Source organism: Triturus cristatus, chromosome 3_2 (assembly GCF_964204655.1).
Source record: "Triturus cristatus chromosome 3_2, aTriCri1.1, whole genome shotgun sequence".
NCBI lineage: Eukaryota > Metazoa > Chordata > Amphibia > Caudata > Salamandridae > Triturus > Triturus cristatus.
In genome coordinates this window covers 969732949-969754059 of record NC_140584.1, presented here as the reverse complement: position 1 = coordinate 969754059, position 21111 = coordinate 969732949, and the positions used below count along the sequence as shown (strand labels likewise).

Below are 21111 nucleotides of genomic sequence, written 5' to 3'. Positions count from 1 at the left end.
TGGATACCTCAGTATCAATACTTCAAGTGCAATAATCAGGTTTTCTGATTTTTATTTTTTTTTCTGTATATACACACCACACCTGAATGAACTACGTAACACTGGCTCAGTGTATCTCAACAACCGCATCTGCTTTCACAAACCTAGACATCTCCGCTTGTCCTGACTTCTACTTGCACAATTTCCATGCATATGGAAAAACCGATCTGGCAGTCTAGTCTTCTACATCACTCTTAAAGCTTTGAACGACCTGCTACTACATACAAGAGCCTCTTCCTAATTTCTTGAATTCCGCAAGAAGCTGAAGATCTGGCTTTTCGAGTAGTCCCATTAGGGCCTAGGGATGCCTAGATTCACGCCGGCTCGGTAGCAAGACACCCCCTCTTGGGTGATAGTGCGCTGTACAGATCTGTATAACATAACCGTTCAGACATGTTGTTTGACGTAGAACCCAGCATCTGTTCTCACAGAATTGAGCAGTCTTTTGTCTGTAGTGCTGCTCTCTGATAAAAGATCATTGCCCCTTTCAGTGATAGTTGCCTGTTCTTCATCTTTAAACGTGGCCTTCAGTACAGCTAAGTCACCTTTCTATGTTGATGGTAGCAGGTTTCTACACAGACTGCTTCTGTCACTGAGATTTTGAGAGGTAGAGTACTCCCATTACAATTTCCTCTAAAAAGTATAAATTGCTGGCTCGCTAACAGTGCTTCTTTCTTCCTTCTTATGTTGAGGTCCTATTTAGAGTGCTTGCTGTAAGCATTTTAAATGTTTTTTTCCTGTAGATTCTGCATCAGTAAATCCTCCTGTAACACACATTTTCTTTGAGTTATTGAATGATTTTCTATCACTTGCAAGTAGATGTGTCTTAAATGTGGCACTTTATAGTAAATTCCATTTCTAATTGAACTACTCGTCCTCTTCATTTTGCAGCATTTAGTTGGACGGTTAATTGGCAAGCAGGGACGTTATGTGAGCTTCCTTAAGCAGACATCTGGTGCCAAAATATACATTTCAACTCTACCTTATACACAGGAATTCCAAATATGTCACATAGAAGGTGAGTGGAGTTAAGCAGTTTCTTAATGTTATCTTGTTGTGTCTCTAGGACATCCCAGAACACTGATAATTGCATGAAACTAAGTTTGAATCTTTTGCATGATTGCTGAAGTTAAGTTTAATCGCAGTGTCCCAACAGCAGTTGAATATTTTTTATTCTAAGAACATTTATTTGGGAGTAAATATCTACGTATTTCATACATTGTATTAATGAAGTACTTTCCCAAAACAACCTGAAATGTGCCTCCTATAGACATGAGCAAATGCAAGGAGATGATGGACGGAGTGATGATACTTTTCAGACACTCTCCCCAGTAACAGATCTGGGTTGAATCCATCATCGTTCTTTAGCTCACTTCGCCACTCCAGTTTGCACCTAGACATATGCAAATCAGTCTTGACCCTGTGCTTCATGGGAACAGTCCAGCCCAAACTGCCAGGCCAGGTCCTCCCTGGACCAGAAACAAGCATCCTGGGACCGGTTTTGTGGTAACACCCCTCATCAGCCGAGCAAGCTTGAATCCAGTGGCAAAATGAGCAAGGGACTTGCGTCTGGGCATTCCCTGCCAACTCAAGGTGAACAAAGAAAACACAATGATGGATTTAGGCCCAGATCTCTGTAGCGGGGTGAATGTATGACCTTGTTCAACCTTCTATCCATCAATTGTTTTTTTTGCATGTCAACTAACCCGAGTGGGAAGGTTATGCCAAGACGTGGGTCCCGTGCTCTCCATGTCACTTGTTCTCCGGAGACTCAGTGCACCCTTATCCCCTCTATAAATTCTTCCAATCACAGAGGTGGAGTGTAAGCTGATAACCAAGTCCCTGATTTTGATATTGGCCCAGCTCCTACCAGAACATCCGGGATCAACAAAGCACACCCCATTAGGGATAATCAAGCTGTCACGTCACCTGTAATGTGATTCCAGCACAGACACGCTTCCTGTGTTTGACTTAACTCCTGCCTCTGCTCCCTACATTATTGTTCTGGCAAACGTTCCCAAACACTGTTGGCAACCTGGAAAAAACAAGGGGCCTTATGAACAAAACTATTCACTGGTTCAACACAAAAGTGCTTGGCCATAAGGACATGTCTAAAGAGATATTGTTGGCTAGACATGTGGGAGAGGATGGCAGTTTGGGAAAAGGGTACAAGGGGGATGATTCTGTGGTTAACTTTCATAACCCTTTGGTTGTAATGGAGATCCTGAGACAAGCTAGCATCGGACTGGTGAAAACCAGCTCTGTTAAGATTTTGCCACTTGGTTATTTCTATAGGCACTTTTCCACCTCACACTGTAACGTCGATTGGTCAGCTGCCACAAAGAACGTTCCTCCTAGGCTTCCCTCTGAACCCTCCCAACTGATTGTATATCTTAATAACAGATTCACTGTTTTGGGTGGGCTGGAGGACAATGATTGACGGCCAAGCGAGGGGTGGGACTGCCCGGGCTTCTCGGCTGACGCTGGTGTATCTTAGGCCTATTCTTGCTGTACAATTGATTTCCAATGCAGCCCAGACTAATCTCCCAAAAGAGCCAGAAGCGGTACTGCTAATGGATGAAGGTGGTTTAGCTTGTATTACAGTTCTAAGCTGGAATGTAACAGGACTAGCTTCCAAAAGTTTGAACAAAGACTGGCAAATTTTTATCTTGAAACATGATATAGTCTTTATGCAGGAAACATTGGATGAGAAAGACATGCTTTTGATTGTTTTACTTCTTTTAGTTTGCCAGCGACACGGTCTCCAGCGGGAAGATCAAAATGGGGGTTGACCACTTGGTTTAAAGTAAATATTGGCTGTTCTATTGCTCCCATTTTCTTGGACCAGGGGGAGGCGCAAGTCTTTTGCCTTAGCTGGAATAATATATTTAAGATCTATATGGTGAATTTTTATAACAATTTTATCCAGCAAGGCCGATTGTAATTTCCAGGGCCTCTTTACCGTAATTGATATGCTGGTGGAAAAATAGGCTCGGGCAGAATGTCCCCTCAATCTGTTGGTGACAGGGGATTTCAATGCTAAATTAGGATTTATACACCCTCTATTCCCAACTGTTCTCAAACCCTTTATTTATGATGCAGTTTGCAATACGATGGACAGTAGCGGGTGGGTCCTATTTCCCTTACTGGCTGAACGGGGTCTGGTCAATGTGATCGCTAAACCCTCTGGCTGCCAAGTTCCAGCTTTTATTGGGAGGGGGGCAGGGAGTACTATAGATTGTATCTTTACTTCCAAGAGCATGTCCTCAGTCACTAAAAACAGTGATGTCATAGCCCAGATCTACAGCACCATAATCCGTTCACTCCGCAAATATTGACTGATTCACAAATCTGAAGCATAAGCGATCACCCCAGGTTTTAAACACAAAGGATGCAGGGCGCAAATTGGTCTGGCATACTGTGAACTTGAAGGACATCATGGCCCAGGTAGTTTGTAATAGCACAGCATTAGTGAATAGCTGCAACTTGGCAAGTTGCAACTTGGCCATTATCCTAACTCAGTTTACAAACATTTTGCTGTGGATAAAAAAGAAGCTGTCTATATCTAATGCACAGCTAAGTCACCAAGTTAAATCATGGTTTGATAAAGAATGTAGATCAGCTAATGTTGCCCTATGTAGGGCCTTGAAGCAATCCCCTAGAGATCAGAGCGCCATTACAGCTATCAGGAAAATCTACCATCAAGCAGTAAAGAGAAGGAAACGGGCCATAAAGGAGGAGAAATGTGAATCCATTGTTGGTACTTGCCAACTAAAAGACCCACAGACCTTTTGGAAATCCATGCGATCCGTTTTATTTCATCCATCCTTGCATGATAAATTAACGGTTCACATCCCGGGGGAGGCCTGGCTGGTGCATGTCTCTGGGAAGTACTCCCCTGACTCTGGGGCCGACTATTTACTTTAGCCACTGGTCCCACTGGGTTTAAACCTGGAATTTAGTGAGGAAGAGGTTCTAAAAGTGATTGATATTGGCTGTAAGAAGACTCCAAGACCGGAAGGTGTCCCGCTTGACCTGTTTTGGGGAGGACCCAGGGTTCTGGACTCCTGTCCTTTCTGCTTTATTTAACTGTAGCATGGGCGTTCCCAGGTTTTGGCGTTCATCTATAATAAATAGCCCCTATCTTTAAAAAAGGTAATGTGCACAACGTTAAATGTTATTGCCCAATATCCTTCCTGGACTCCACAGCCAAAATTATTGCGAGGGTAGTCCTGGATAGTTTACGCGACGACCAATAAAAATATTCGCCCCAAGTCAGAATGGGTTCAGAAAGGGGCTTGGGACCATTGAATAGTGCCTCAACCTTCTCTTAATTGTGGCCAAATACAAGTATGCTAAAGGAGTCCCCACGCACTTGGCGTTTATGGACCTGTAAAGCGCCTTTGACTAAGTATCTAGAACAAAGCTGTGGGCCGTTTTAGAGAATATGGGCATCGACAAGGGGATGGTCTAATTTTTTAAGACTTCATCATGACCTTACAGCTACAGTTAGATATGGTAGTTCTGGTAAATGCACAGAATCGTTCACTATTATGCAGGGGGGTGCGCTAAGGGTGCGTGCTTGCCCCAATTATTTTTCTCCTCTACAAAAATGATCTGGCAAAAACTCCGGTATCCGTTGGGGCAGACGTGCCGTGTGTAGAGGAAAAACCTGTTCCAGCACTCCTATATTCGGACGATGCGGTGTCCTGGCAAGGACAGCCAACAGCCTCAAGAGGCTTATTTTTAGTTATGTCCGTTTCATGAAAGAGCTGGGTTTGGAGACTAATCTTAAGAAAAACGTTACTATGGTTTGCGGCCCCAGAAATACGAAAACATGCACCCTCAATATTGCTGCAAAAGATTAGATTGGGTTCGTTCCTTCCCTTACCTGGGATTGGACTTTGATGAGGTCAGTACTTGGTCTACCTGTACTAAAATTAGGATAATGCGCTTTACCCAAGCTGTTGGTACTTCTTCCTCGCTTGCCATGTACATCGGCAAAAAAACCATTGCGCTGATATTGGAGATCTATAAACGCAAATGCTTGCCAATTTTGACACATGGAATGGGTATTTGGAGAAGCAGGGATGCCCTTGCAATGCAGATAGAAGAAAGTAGATTCTGTTGCCGGTTACTAGGTGTCCCTCCCTCTACCCCGCATTTTTCATTGCATTTGGGGTAAGGCTTGGGATATGTTCAAGACACTAATAATGCTACACTGTTGGCTCTTTGGTGTTCCATTTGGTATAAGGAAGAAGCCGGACTTAATCAGGCAGTCATTAGAGATTGTTTATCTTATGAGCATGGCTCTGCCATCCCGTGGTTAAAGAATATCAGTGAGTTTCTCAGTGCTGCGATGTGCCCACCTGTTTGAGCACCCTTAGACAATTGTGAAGAAAGACAAACTGGGTCCAGGACTGCTTTTTAAAGCATAAACATGCTACTCTGGAACTAACAGAAGTGGCTCAACCAGCAGTCAGAGATTATTGCATCATTCAAAGGGTGCCAACTACTGTCCCATGCTTATTATACATGATTAATGTGTATGAGAGGACACTGCTGGCAGGGTTCAGGTTAGGCTCCGTCCGTTGGCTAATTTGTTTACCCCTTGGCCAGTATTCTTCGGATTCCATTTGTATTTGTCCATGTGATGAGCATTCAAGACAAACCATTTTACATTTCGTCTTCTTTTGTCAATTGTCCTTGCTGTACACAAGGACATTTTTGTTACCCCTATTACATAGAAATACATTTTCTAAGTGTAAAGCTGCCCTATTTTACCTGCTGCAACTTAAAGACGAACCACTGTATATGCCACGCAGTTGCTAGCTTCTTGAAGTGTGTTTTAACCAAAAGGAGCATGTTCTGATGAAATAGTTTTATATACCATTATATAAAGTGTCGTGGGTCTTGTATTGTAAAGTGTAAGTTTGTGCCTGGCATCTTACTTTTTATCCATATTATCTTTTTTAGCCTTGATGTCCTTGGATTCTAAATGTATGCACGGTCCCTTTACATACTGTAAATCTTTTTATAATTTTTAGTCTTTTTAACACATGTCTTCTATTGCATGATTCTCTTATTGTATGTATCTTTTATGATCCGCCTTTAGGAGATTGAATAAAGAAAATGCGATGCAATGGATTTAGGCCCAGATCTCTGTACTGGGGTAAATGTATGACATTGTTCCGCATTCTATCCTTCAATTTTTCTTCTTATGCACATCTCACTAATTTATGTAATCCACTATGGCTCTTATTGTGCCATCATAAGGATTTCACAGTGTGCACTCAACATACCTAGCTCACATAAATAATGTGAAACAAAACTTATTTGTCATTTAAACGTAGTTCAACTGGACATTTAGAAACAAAACTTTGTTTTAAATATAATATAGATATTCTTTAAAATGCGTAAACCTTAGTTTTTCCAACTTGAATGAAACAGCTTGTGGGATTGATGTTATCTGTCCCTGAAGCGATTTCAATGGCCCATGCCAAGAATGACGTTCACTGTACAGGTGTATTAAGCGCTATTTATGGCTCCTTGCTCTGGAAATCAGTGGGCTGTGTCTGGAAGGTTCCCGAATCACCCCTAGAATTAATAACCAGCATTTTCAATGCAATAGGTCTTGCATTTGCGAGAGTTTAGGCTATTGACATTGTAAATGACAATGCCTTTTATTTGTTTTTAAAAGCAACACATATAAAAGGTATTGTCATTTTTAATGCTGATAGCTCAAGCTCTCGCAAATGCGAGACTACTTTCATTGTGGCCACGCCCCTCTTTTAGATGCTGCTCATCGTATTCAGCTTACAGTGAGCAGCGTCTAAAAGGGGCGTGGCCAACAAAGTACAAAAGTTACTGTAGTGCGTCCGCTATAGTGAAAGCGGACCGCACTGTAAATTCAGTAAATAAAAGAAGCACAGCCGTAAATTAAATAAATCTCTAAATTAAATAAGCCTGGCCACTAAAGTAAAAGTGGACCGTGCTGCAAATTAAAAAATAAATACATTAATAACAATAGAAAAATGGGCGGCGTGCTGCGACGTAGTTTGTGGAATAGGGGAAGTTCATTAAAGAAAATAGTGCTCCCCGACTAGATAAATGCAAAAACAACAATTGAAAGACAAAATGCAGAACAATGTCATGCATTCACCCCAGTACAGAGATCTGGGCCTAAATCCATCGTACTTTTGCCCACTACGCCACCCCAGTTTGGACCCAGCCATATGCAAATCAGTCTTTACCCTGCGCCCAATGGAAACACTCCAACCCGAACTGCCAGGCCAGGTCCTCCATATATGTTTATGCTGATTTCACTTAAAGTATAGTTTTAGTGCAGTTATGTTTTCTAAATAAAACTGACCACCTCCCCCCTTACAATTAGGGGTGGGCGGAATTTGCGTAATCGCGTTATGCAAATCTCCGCGAAACGGTAAATAATCTCTGCGAACACGCAGAAATTCCGCGAACACGCGGAATTGCTTGTTCGCGATACTTTTTTCCTGTTCGCGATCGCTGTTTGCGTGCTCGGGGTGAAATATCTCGCGAACACGCATATTGAGAACGCGAACAAGCAAAAAATGTCGCGAAGTCGCGAAACGCAGATTTTTGGGTGATTTCGCGTTCTCCGCGGAACGCGAAATTACCCAAATTCCGCAAATTCCGCGAACGGAACGGAATTTACCGCCCAGGCCTACTTACAATACTTAGTTATGGCTAGCTCCGCAAAACTATTAGTCGCACATCTGCCATGCAAACATTAAATCACACACCAAATGTATTGTTTATTAAGTCACAATATTTATATTAAAGTACTTTGCACCACATCTTTACATGTTAACACTGATCATGCTATAGACATTGTTCATAATGGTACAATAATATATCATGTCACTCATAAGATCATTTGTGAAATTCAGTCAAATCAAAGTTTGAGACCAAGAGTGTTTGCCTACTTTTGTATGGCTGTTAAGCAGCCTCTTCTCTTCTGTTATTTTAAATGAACACGTATGCGCGTGTGTGTGTATGTGTGTATATATATATTGGATTAAAAAGGAGGATGTGGCCCGGCTTGCTTCCTTCGACTGCGGTGCCTCTGAGGAAGTGAACTACGAAACGCGTCAGGTGGCAGTCGTATGCTAATAGACTGAGAAGCGAAGCTGTGCATACCAAATAAATGCTTTTACTGGGGAAAAGAGTGTCGTGTTCGAGTGCTGCTTGCCTTGTGGTCACCCCAACGAGCCTGGATATAACAAGCGGCAGGCCAGCCGCTGAGCGAGCACCACCCCATGTGAAGGGGGCCACGAGTTCCGAGGTACGGGGCTCAATGTGGAGCACGGCGCATGGATTGAGCGCGGCTTCACTCCTTGGGGCTCAATGTAGAGCTATGAACTTGCAATTATTGAGGAAGCAACCATCTATGGATAAGTAATTACGGACTACATCTCCCATTAATCATTGCGTTTTGTCTCATCCAGAGCAGCTGCATATCAGCGGACGATTGGATTAAAAAGGAGGATGTGGCCCGGCTTGCTTCCTTCGACTGCGGTGCCTCTGAGGAAGTGAACTACGAAACGCGTCAGGTGGCAGTCGTATGCTAATAGACTGAGAAGCGAAGCTGTGCATACCAAATAAATGCTTTTACTGGGGAAAAGAGTGTCGTGTTCGAGTGCTGCTTGCCTTGTGGTCACCCCAACGAGCCTGGATATAACAAGCGGCAGGCCAGCCGCTGAGCGAGCACCACCCCATGTGAAGGGGGCCACGAGTTCCGAGGTACGGGGCTCAATGTGGAGCACGGCGCATGGATTGAGCGCGGCTTCACTCCTTGGGGCTCAATGTAGAGCTATGAACTTGCAATTATTGAGGAAGCAACCATCTATGGATAAGTAATTACGGACTACATCTCCCATTAATCATTGCGTTTTGTCTCATCCAGAGCAGCTGCATATCAGCGGACGATTGGATTAAAAAGGAGGATGTGGCCCGGCTTGCTTCCTTCGACTGCGGTGCCTCTGAGGAAGTGAACTACGAAACGCGTCAGGTGGCAGTCGTATGCTAATAGACTGAGAAGCGAAGCTGTGCATACCAAATAAATGCTTTTACTGGGGAAAAGAGTGTCGTGTTCGAGTGCTGCTTGCCTTGTGGTCACCCCAACGAGCCTGGATATAACAAGCGGCAGGCCAGCCGCTGAGCGAGCACCACCCCATGTGAAGGGGGCCACGAGTTCCGAGGTACGGGGCTCAATGTGGAGCACGGCGCATGGATTGAGCGCGGCTTCACTCCTTGGGGCTCAATGTAGAGCTATGAACTTGCAATTATTGAGGAAGCAACCATCTATGGATAAGTAATTACGGACTACATCTCCCATTAATCATTGCGTTTTGTCTCATCCAGAGCAGCTGCATATCAGCGGACGATTGGATTAAAAAGGAGGATGTGGCCCGGCTTGCTTCCTTCGACTGCGGTGCCTCTGAGGAAGTGAACTACGAAACGCGTCAGGTGGCAGTCGTATGCTAATAGACTGAGAAGCGAAGCTGTGCATACCAAATAAATGCTTTTACTGGGGAAAAGAGTGTCGTGTTCGAGTGCTGCTTGCCTTGTGGTCACCCCAACGAGCCTGGATATAACAAGCGGCAGGCCAGCCGCTGAGCGAGCACCACCCCATGTGAAGGGGGCCACGAGTTCCGAGGTACGGGGCTCAATGTGGAGCACGGCGCATGGATTGAGCGCGGCTTCACTCCTTGGGGCTCAATGTAGAGCTATGAACTTGCAATTATTGAGGAAGCAACCATCTATGGATAAGTAATTACGGACTACATCTCCCATTAATCATTGCGTTTTGTCTCATCCAGAGCAGCTGCATATCAGCGGACGATTGGATTAAAAAGGAGGATGTGGCCCGGCTTGCTTCCTTCGACTGCGGTGCCTCTGAGGAAGTGAACTACGAAACGCGTCAGGTGGCAGTCGTATGCTAATAGACTGAGAAGCGAAGCTGTGCATACCAAATAAATGCTTTTACTGGGGAAAAGAGTGTCGTGTTCGAGTGCTGCTTATATATATATATATATATATATATATATATATATATATATATATATATATATATATAGAAGTCTATTGTGATTTTATATCGTTATAGCTATAGAGTGGGTGCTAGAGAAGAGAGAGCTATACATGTGTTTGTTTGGTAATCAAATATGGTGGGTAAAAATCTACACAGAGAATTAAGTAGGATTTTCCACACCACACTGTACTTACTTGCTCGGTAATTAAGTGTCCATGTCCTAAATCATAGATGTCCAACTATTGTGCACACACTTAAGAAATGCATATTTATTTATATAAAAATGCAGTCTAGCTTTTTTCACTCTCTGATGACCCAACTATAGGGTCTGCTTGAGTTTTTCCATAATAAAACTGCCATTGTAACCCATTTTAAGTAACTTGCCACATTTAGTGGCGAGAAGGAGAAAGTCTCCAATAGCTGTTTAGGATGCAACCTTAATGGATGTTCCCTAGTCAATACTTTTTGTTTTAAGTAACCAATGGGGCTGATCTATGTGGTAGCCTACTGCACCTTGTTTACCTTTTTGTAATGTGTTAGCATAAGTGTCTCTACTCACTAATTTGCTTATTCCACAGGTTCCCAGCTGCAGGTTGACAAAGCCCTGAACCAGATTGGAAAGAAGTTTAAAGAACTTAATTTAACCAACATTTATGCTCCTCCTCCTCTGGCTTTACCGTCTCTTCCTATGACCTCTTGGGTAATTGTTAGGCTTTCTGTATTTACTGTTCATTGTTCTTTGTCATGATTTGATGCTATTGACCTAAAAATCTGTTCAATTGTTTAAGGAAAAATTAACAATACTTTCAAGAAATCTATCCTTTGCACTATGAACATATTCTAGATTAACTTGCTGTGCCTTATTCTGCAGGTTGCTTTTTTTTTTTTTGGAGGAGGCTGTTCAGACTTGAAATGTGGATGATGTGATTATACCAAATAAAAGCATGGACAAACTGGGATCGAATCGCCAAAAACTGAAGTGGCCATGTTTTTCTAATTAGGCTGACTGCAAGAGGGTTGAGAATGTATACTTGGGGGATTTTTTTAAACCCTGTCTCTTTTTTAGTATCTGCCTGAGCTGCCAGCATAAATTGGTAGAGAACGACAGTGTATAACACATCTTAAGGCTGTGGACTGGCAAAGTATTTCAACTCATATAGCCATGCTGGGCACACTTCACCATGGTGCTGGCTAACCTATTTTTATTGCAATACTTGGGGCTGTTAGTCAAAGATGTGGAAGATGACTGATGGGGGAAACAGAAGAGGCCCGATGGCAACCAGTTACCTGATGCTGAAACAATGTCAGTAGACCTGAAGATAGCTGAAGAATTACCTTAAGAGTATTTTGGTACTGAAAAAACATGCACCCGGAAGGCCTACATTTTACCGGTCTTGTTTGACAAAACAAATGGAAATCAAAGAAAAATTCTTCAACACTGAAACACTCGGCAATTGAAGCAAGTAAAAACAAAAGCAAGCTCTGTGGGTTGAAAACCAAAGGCCTTAGTGTGGACAAACCTTCAGTTTCTGACTTGACTTCAAAAGAGAAGCAAGATCAGAGAAAGGAAATGGATTCAACAAGGGGGAAAGTCATGCAATCACCTTTCAAGATGAAGAGCGGACAGACACTTAAGATTGAGATGAGAGTAAGGTGGATACCATGAAGTAGAAAACAGGTCTTGAGGCTGAGATGGAAGCATTATTCCTGAAGAAGGGTTTGATCACACACTCAGCTGATAGACTAAGACAAGTAGTGATTTCAACTATTAATGTACAAACCACACTCGTATGGGTCTCAGGAATACCTAGAAAAGGGTGTCAATAGGATGCACAATGCCATCATTGTAGATACTTTATCATAATCTTAACTGTCAGACTGACAAGTCTGATAGTTGTTTGTTCTTTTTACTGCACTGCTAGTTCTTTCACTAAGCGCCTCCAGAAAAATCTTTTTGGCTGTGATGGCTTGAGTGATGATTGTACCATGTTTAACTGTAAAACCAACCTCAGGACAGTTCTAATCACCCAATGTATGCTGTTCTTGCATTGCTAATGAGTTTCTATTAACCATCCAGTAGTCTAGGTAAAAATGCATACGAAGAGCTTGTCTCAATTGGGCATTTGGTAAAGACCCTTAGGGCAGACTTTATTCCAAATGGCGGAGCCTTAAATTAAAAACTAATATCCCATCACAAGCTTACCGTTCAGGGGTTTACAGTTTGTGACCTTGCATTAGGCATCGTTTATATCTATTGTTGCTCAGTAACCTCTTTTCAACTTGCAATCATTACTTGCAATGTTGTTACTATGCATTTTGGGTCTTTACAATTAATTCTGGGTCTTTACAATTTTTTTCGAGAGCTTTAGGTCAATTGTTGGCTGGAGAGTGAAGTCTTGCTTTAGTATTGAAAAAAATAACTCCCCATATTGTACTCATTGTTTTGGACCTTACAACTTCCTTTCTTACGAGTTACTCAATTGTTTGTTGCAGAAGGTTAATTAGCTTTCTTGCACATTTTGGTTCTATGAAGTATTGGTACTGTAGGACATTCAGTGCCCAATTGCCCTAGGTTATCTGTTCCATTCATATAGAGAACCACCTAGTCTACCCCGACCAGTGTTTCACATAGGGAGGGTATTTGTGCGAGGAGTCATTTGTCTGCTTGGCTTGAACTCTTTAGGGAATGGCCATATCGTCTCATTATAACTCAGAAGTGTGTTTCAGGCATCCTGGATGTTATAATTGGAAGGTTGTGGTTTGTGGTCTCTACTGGCCCTTCTGTTGCTGAAACAGCGGGAGTTGCTGTCCTATTACTACTTTTGGTCCACCATTTAGAGGAAGCCCATGTCTTTACAGCTCAAGTTGTCCTTCCGGCATCATTCTATTTTTTTTTCATTTGTTTTAATGAACCATTTACTGATGCAACAAAAAGGATGTCCACAGTGAACGTTTATTACAATCACCAGTACTGCCTAACGCTTAAAGCTAGAAAAGCGTAGCTATGCTAAACTTCTCTTTATAACAGTTTGACATGGTGTAGTCTTCTTGTATGACACGCTTGGCTCATTTTTATATTCTTCAGGTGGATATTTCTGCCCTTACCAGCAAAGTAGTGCAATAGCATTTCGTGTTCACAACTATATCGGATGCCTTTCCTGCATTTTCCCCAGTGCATCAAGCCTCTTAAAGCCCTTATTCAGCAGTAGCCCTGTGAAGGGCCGTGCACTGGCTCTCTTAAAGGCTGTTATCACCGTTGAAGAATCGCCAGGTTTGAGGTGAGGTCTTATATTTTTCTCCATTTAGGAGTACCATCTTCGAAGAGTTTTGTTCTTTGAATGCCATCTTGCCGTTAATTATGCTGGTTAGGATCGGGAGGAAGACACTTTCTTATTTTGTATCCGGTGCAGAGCTTCCAATTAGGAAGTAGGACTCATCCACTTCATCCTCTGGAAATAATGTGGCTGGTGTCTGCTGCTCTCTTTAATAAACATGGAAAAGAGACCAGTTATCTTGTGGTGTGTGCTTTAAAGAATAAGAATCTACCTACTAACAAGATGAGTTATTTTCCACATCCTGCCACTTAACTTCCTCCTGATAAGGGTTATCGGTTGGATTATTTATTTATCCACAAAGATATCCGAATTATATTCTTTCTGCTTCTCTTGTGGTTCTGAAATTGACAGTCAGAGCTCCTCTCCTATGCCTGCCTCCTCTCTGACACTTACTACTTGTCTTTAGAACTGTAGCATACACAAGGGGAAGTTTACATAAAATCTTGTTCCCAGACCTGTGGTCAAAAGATTTGTAGAAGGTGCAAAGAGTTTGTCCATTAAGGTCACTCCTTAGCGCTCTGGGGAGCCAAAACATACCTTTATTTTAGCTAGTAAGACCATGCATAAAGCAGATCTAAAACACTTAACATTAATGGCTGCTTTTTTATAGCGATCCCTTCATGCAGGGTTAGTAAGATAGAGGCCTTACTCATCCTAGAACCATGCCTACAAATGCACTGGGCTGCCAGGATTGTATGAGAATCAATCCCCTATTTATCTTAAAGGCAGTGTGACACTTGTAAGAAAATGAATATATTCAGCTGCCAATGTTTTCTTCATAAGCTGAAAACATAAGCAGGGAGAGCAGCCCATGCATTTTATATTTAGGATGCACAATTGTATACTATTTAAAAGAAACAAGATAATTTAAGTAGGGCAGCTACTTGCGCAACAGAACACACTTTTTCTGAGATATGTGGAGTGGTTGTACACCAGAAAATAGAGACCCAGATTGGTCAGAAGGTTAAACGTATTTGTAAACATGCATACTGTACTCTTCTCTCAACAGTGGATTGATACAGTTATATAATATAAGCACATGGTGATGTAGAAAGTTCAATATTATTGTAAAGAAATCTGAAGTAATCTCAAGGTTTTGACTTGATGTCATGAGCGGTCAGAATAACCTCTCAGACCCCCAAAAAATAAAAAAGACAAAGTAAAGTCTTTGGGACCCAACCACTAGATGGCAGAATAATTCACAGCATATGATTATAGAGCAGTTTCAAAATGCAAAACTATTGTTGCAGGTAAGTAATGACTGTAATTGTTTCTAAACTCCTTTTGGGTCTTGTTCCCTTCATATGTATGCACACACATATATTACCTTGGTATTTACCATAAGATTGCATTATATATCTGGAATAATATCCAATCTGAATATTTATTTAGCAGTAATAAAGATTTTGATACTATCAAATATCTATTCACAGGTTCACTGGAATTGTGACGGGAGGATGCAATTATGTGGCAAAATGTTAACTAAATTATGCAGCAAGAGAAGGCAAATTATGTAGCACATTTTGTGATTGTATTACCTCATTATTTTGTTATTTGTTACACATGTTGACACTATCTGTGCAAAGATCTCACCTCATTAATACCAGTTTGACACCCAAATACAGCAATAAGCAACAGAGCTGAGCAGTATACCTTAGAGTAGGGGCTTTCACTGTGCAGCAACACACATAGCTGCGTCTTTAGTAACTTTTAATCCATCTCAACTAGAAACAATATTTTTCAGTTAAAATCTGCGAATTAAGCAGCAGACGATCGATTAAGTGGCAAATGCGTTAAATACAAGATTATGATGAAAGCGACAGTCGCATAATTGCAGTGGGCCGGACTACACGTAGCCTTCAGTTTGTAGTCTGTAAACGCAGGTCTTGCCTTTTGCACTTGTCAGATGCCTATTATTGATTTCCTCCCCTGTACTCTGTAATCGTGATTACAGATCGATTGATCGTAAACTGTGAAGTGTGCATCTAAATCTCTTGCAGCATTGTCCGTATGCCGACTCATTTGGCGAGAGGGTCGAATACCAGCTTGAGTGTGAGGGGCATACAGGGGTTCGAAGGTGTCTGATTTCAGGCCCATAAGGAGGTCCTGGGTTTGTTGAACAGTGACCTGTGGGAGGGCGTTAATAGCAAAAGGAGCGTACTTTTCACGGTTCTGAATGACCTCAACATTAGGTTCCTCAATTTCCGTATGACAGATCGCCTGAAAGATTTCAAGGACCTTGTCATGGAAATAAGCGACTATTCTGTCTTGAGAGTCGGACAGCAGCTGTGTCCCTGGTGGCTCAGATCTCCTTAATGACCTTGAATAGCATGCTAGAGGAATGGTCTGCTGCGAGGATCTTCTTGGTGAGAAAGTGGGATTTGGCTTGGAAGATGGCAAGTTTGTACTTATGTAGCAGAGATTGCTGCTTGGCTTTTTCCCTAGCACGAGTGTCCATGTGCCATCTACATTCTTGTCTACGGCACTGCCTTCTGAGGGATCTGCGTTCTTCTGAGAACCATGGCGCGCTGGTTTAGCTCTTCTGAAGACGCAGTTTTTAAAAGGGGCAGCAGTGTCAAAGGCCTCATTTATCCAGTTGCGGAAGCTCTCCACTGTGTGAGGGAATGGGCTGTGCCACCCGGCACCGGCTGTGGCCAAGGCGTGAAGATTGTTCAGTCCCCTACAGCAAATGCACCTGGGGGTGATGCTTTCCTTCGCATTTATGGGGGAGTGTAGGACAGACTTTGAGCGCAATCTGCCAAAGATCCACCCAGCTAAGGGGCTGAACATTCTCGATCACTAGATTATCATGGTTTGTGAATATGCAGTCTAAGGTATGGCTAGTGGTATGGGTAGGGGATTGAACAAGTTGCTCAAGTCCCAGGGATGATATGAGTTTTAGGAGGTGTACTGAGTCATTGTTCTGTTGAGATGATAGTTAAAATCTTCTAGAATGGTGAGGTGAGTAGTGGTGACAAATGGTTCCAGTGTTTTGCACCATGATTCAGTAAACCTGGTACTGGGCCCTGGCAGGCCTACTCCACCCCACTACTTCCATTTTTGGATATGGTTTTTGAAAGTTTGGATGAGGGCAGTTTGCCTGCTTGTCCTGGGGAGCGGGAGTTGGGATTGTTTTTCATTTATTTTTAAGGGGGTTGCAGATTTCACAGTCCAGTCATTGATAAAGTGTGGATCCGCGCCTCCCCCCTGCTGGCAGAGTCTGGGGACAGTGGCCCGACAGATCTTAATGGGAAACACATATGATAAACACTTATGGCTACACACCAAACATATACGATAATTTCCTGGAATATAAGAGGAATGCATACTATGTCAAGACGGTATAAAAATCAGTCGTACTTAAATAGAAGGGCAGTCCATATTGCAAGACTACAAGAGTCCCATTTGACTGGGCGCGAGGGAGAGGCGCTCCGGCGAAGATGGATCGGTCAATTACATTACACATCGTACTCCGCCAGTGGAGTTTTGATCTGGGATCCCATTTCAATATACAGGGTAGGTAATCGACCCAGATGGGCGATATGTGGCGATAAGAGGCAGGCTAGATAGTTGTGACATAGCGATTGTGAGTATCTATGATCCTAACATAGAGCAAGGGACGTTTATATCCAAGCTCACGGGTGTTCTGGCAGCATATTTAACAGGGTCTGTTATTGTTTGGGGGAGAGGGATCGGTTACACCCACTGTTGAGTCTCTCCTGTAACTAAAGTGTTCAGGGCATTTCTGGGATGGCTAGACAGATGGGACTTGGTCGACTCCTGGGGGTGGCTTAATCCAGAGGGCAGAGATTATTCTTTCTACTAGTCAGTCCACAGCTTGCATGTTAGGCTCAATGCCATTTTGTGTTCCCTGGATATACATGCTCAGATCCAGGCAGTGGAATATTTAACATGTACCCTATCTGATCAGAATTTAACTCTACTCCACCTAATGCGTCTGAGTTTACCAACGTGGAAACTCAAACCCGAGTCACTTTAAGATCAGGTTTTCCGAGAGGAGATTAGGGAGTTCATAGAGTTATTTCACAGCAAATGCACACACGACTAATTCTAGACTGACAGAATGGGACGCCTTTAAGGTGGTGTTAAGGGCCAAATGCATGACGACCTTAGGAGTGAGACGCACTTTAGAAGCTGACCTTGAGACGGCAGACAGGGAATTGCGATAGATAAAGAAACGAAGACCTGGGAGTCCAGAGTTGGGTAGTGCCTTATTGGACGCTAAGGAGGAAGTAGCCAAACAGACTGCGCAGTTTCGATTACAAGAGGTACATGGAGCGCACGCATGCGGAGAGGGACAGAACTGGTCCCCTGCTGGCTTGGCTGGCCAATCCGTCTCGGAGGGGTATCTCGGTCTTGGCTGTGGAGGACTTGGAAGGGCATGTACTGTATAGACAGGAGGAAATCAACAGAAGATTCCTAGAATCCTACACCATGCTATGTAGCTCCAGGTGAGGACAGGGGACTGACGCAATTAGGGAGCACTTGAATGCAATTCCACTTACTGCTTTGGATTCCGAAGAGGCTGAGAAATAGGAGCCCCCATTAATATACAAGAAATAAGGGAAGCAATTAAGGATCGTGCTAAAGGTAAAATGGATGGGATCACCATAGCGCTATACGCGGTGTATGCTGAAGAATTGGCACCCAGATTGGAGGAAGTATATGAGGCAGCCCTAAAGGAAAGCCAACTTCCGGGATTCACCCGAGAAGCATCGATTGTCCCACTTAAACCTGGTAAGAACCCCACGTAATGTGACGCCTACATGCCATTGTCGATGTTAAATTTAGATTTTAAAATACTAAGTTGGATACTGGCCATGAGACTCTAACTGCATATGTCGACCCTAGTACATAGACCAGGCAGGATTTATCCCAGGTCGTAATACGGCACTTAACATCAGACTCATAGCCCTTATGACTGGAGGAGGTATGGGAAGACACGAAGAAGTGGTCTTTGCAGTAGATATGGAAAAGGCTTTTGACAGTCTAGAGTGGGGATTTTCATACGAAGTCTTAGAAAGAATGGGGATGGAACTGGGATTTTTTGCATGGGTCAGGTTACTCTACTCGGGACCAATGGCTAGAATTAGGTCAGGGCGAACAATCTCGGAGCTGAAAAGTTGAGCAGGAGACTCAACAGGGTTGCCCCCTCTTGCCGCTCCTCTTTGCGCTTGCCCTGGAGCCTTTGGCCTCCCTGGCCCATATGGGGAGAGGTATCAGGGGATAAAACTAAGGACTAAAACACAATATATTGTCCTCAACGCGGATGACCAAGTTGTTTCCGCTGATGGCTAGTGGGATCCCTGTGGCAGAACTGGGAGCTCTCACGTGGGAACCCCACTGTCTGGAATATGTGGGGGTGAAATTATACTATGCCCAAGCTAATATATTCGTGGTAAATTTGGGTAAGGCTCTGAGGTCCTTAAAGACCAACATGGAATTCAGGAGGGGACTCCCACTGTCACTAGCTGGGAGAGTGGCTCTCCTGAAAATGGTGGCGTTGCCCAGACTATTATACTGTATCACAACACTACCAATATAGATACCACAAAATGGCATACAGACTTGCACTCTATAATTACAGCCTTCCTTTGTGGCACAAGTCTGAGGCGGGTAGCACTTAGAACGATGCAACAATCGACATGGGAGGGCAGACTAGTGGTCCCATACTAAGAGCAATGCTGCCTGGCGGCCCAGCTACAGTGGGTGGCAATGTGGATAGGCGACCTCCAATCTCAGACCTGAGAGGTAGACCCATTTGCTCCAGACCTGGGGACTCGGTGGAAGCTGCTAGGTAGGAGTGGGCGGGACACCCGATGATACGGAAGTGGTCGTGATAGCCAGACGGTGTTGGAGACGAGTCCTCTGAAAAACAAAGACCAAACTCCTATACTCGCATGACCTTCCCAAAGCAGCACTCCTGGTGCTTCCTCATGGAGCAACATGGGTGGGCCTGGAAGACCGAGAAACAGCAGGAGTAACATGAATAGGTGCAATTGTACAGCTGGGGGAAACCCATGCCATTTGAGGACTTCAGGTTTATGATCTGCCCCAGGGACACTTTCTGCTGCATGCGGGGTTAGTGGTGGCAATTAGAGCACATTGGAGATTGGGACCTGCTGAACCCCCTCCGCATGCCACTTGTGAGTACTTGGGCACTAGGGGAGGCAGAATTAAAAGCAGTCACATGCCTATATGGGGCCCTAAATAGAGATACGACACAACCATTGACTAAACCACGGAATAGCTGGATGGAGGACCTGAATACCCCTATAGATGATAAATCCTGGAAAAACATTTTAGGGGGGGATCCTCTTTGAAGGCCCGCTTCAGTCTAATTTTTTCATATTGCACAGACCCTACCTTACTCCCGGAAGATAAATACGTTTTTTTAGAGGGATGATGTGAAATGTCCGAGATGTGGAGAGGTGGGTGCGGAACTACTCCGCATGCTATGGACATGCCCTGAATTGCAGGTCTTTTGGGAAGAAGTAACAGCCACTATTGGGGGGACAATACATCGACCTATCCCACCCACTCCTGCTGACCGCCTACTGGGATTCTTCCCACCCATGCTAAGAATTGGGTCACCAGTCGATTTCAAGATCTGGCACTTGCCCTTGCGAAGCGTGAGATCACGAGACATTGGAAACCCCTGAGGGACCAAAAAGCCTCACTTGGAAGGCCCAACTAGAGAAGTGGGTGGCCTGCGAGGGGAGGGTTCTTCTACGGAACACCAAGAAAGGGATTGGGGAATTTGAGCGAGCTCGCGGCTGGGAGGCCTTGGCCAATAACGCGAAGAAGCCTGAATTAACTTCGGGGGAGACGACCCTGGCACAAGGGTCCCCGCGAGGAGGAAGACACTGGATTTTAGAGAAGGGCCTCTAATATGTCCCTAAACTGGAAGACGGCGGAGAAGTGATCGGTTGAGTGAGGCTGGGGAGTAGGCCACAAGATTAAATTCAACATACAATCTGCGATTGCCACAAATACAGGATGACTGCTGGAATCTGCTGGGGGGTGGGGGGGGGGGGGGGGGAAGGGAGTGAATTGGATATTGGGGTAGATAAGGGTATGTGTATTAACAATAGAGACACGTAATCAGAGGTATGAATATAGAATAAGTATGAAGATGATGTTCAAGCTGACAATTGACGTTGACATTTTTTTTACAGCAATGCAACGATATGTATGTCAAATGTGTTTCTTGAAAACCCAATAATATGTTTAAAAAACAAATGGAGGATTACCTTCTGGGGATGGACAATAACCACCTGACTGACCTCCGAAGCAGGTCACATCGAACATGTCCTCTAGTGGGAACGCTATCTGCAAATCCTACTCCATTATTTTCAAAGTGTGGGCATGCCACATGTAAACCTGATTGCCACCCTCAAAAATGCAAAATGCCCATACTTCCTCCAGGTACCCACAGTCCATGGGAAATGCACTATGGATAAACTGGTCAGGGATCTTTGACTTTTTCCATTCCTCCCACTCTGTCATTCATAGTCCGGAAGATACATTCCTCCCAGTTTCTCATCCTCCTAGCCCCCACCTGGCACAGGCCTCCCTGGTAAACCACACATCGAGATGTTAGTTAGCCCCCACAAGCAGCTCCACAACAGGCCGTACCTTCTC

At 43.7% G+C, this 21111-nt stretch overlaps 1 protein-coding gene across 8 annotated transcripts in view; it reads left to right on the top strand.

The window, feature by feature from the left end:
* The window catches only part of AKAP1 (A-kinase anchoring protein 1), a 406823-nt gene that overhangs the window by 208541 nt on the left and 177171 nt on the right, over positions 1–21111 (top strand). For all 8 annotated transcript variants that reach the window (XM_085649530.1, XM_085649533.1, XM_085649534.1 and 5 more), the window contains 2 exons: positions 931–1057; positions 10690–10811. In XM_085649530.1, the coding sequence (XP_085505656.1) occupies positions 931–1057; positions 10690–10811 (249 nt within the window). The remainder of the gene's footprint in view (positions 1–930; positions 1058–10689; positions 10812–21111) is intronic.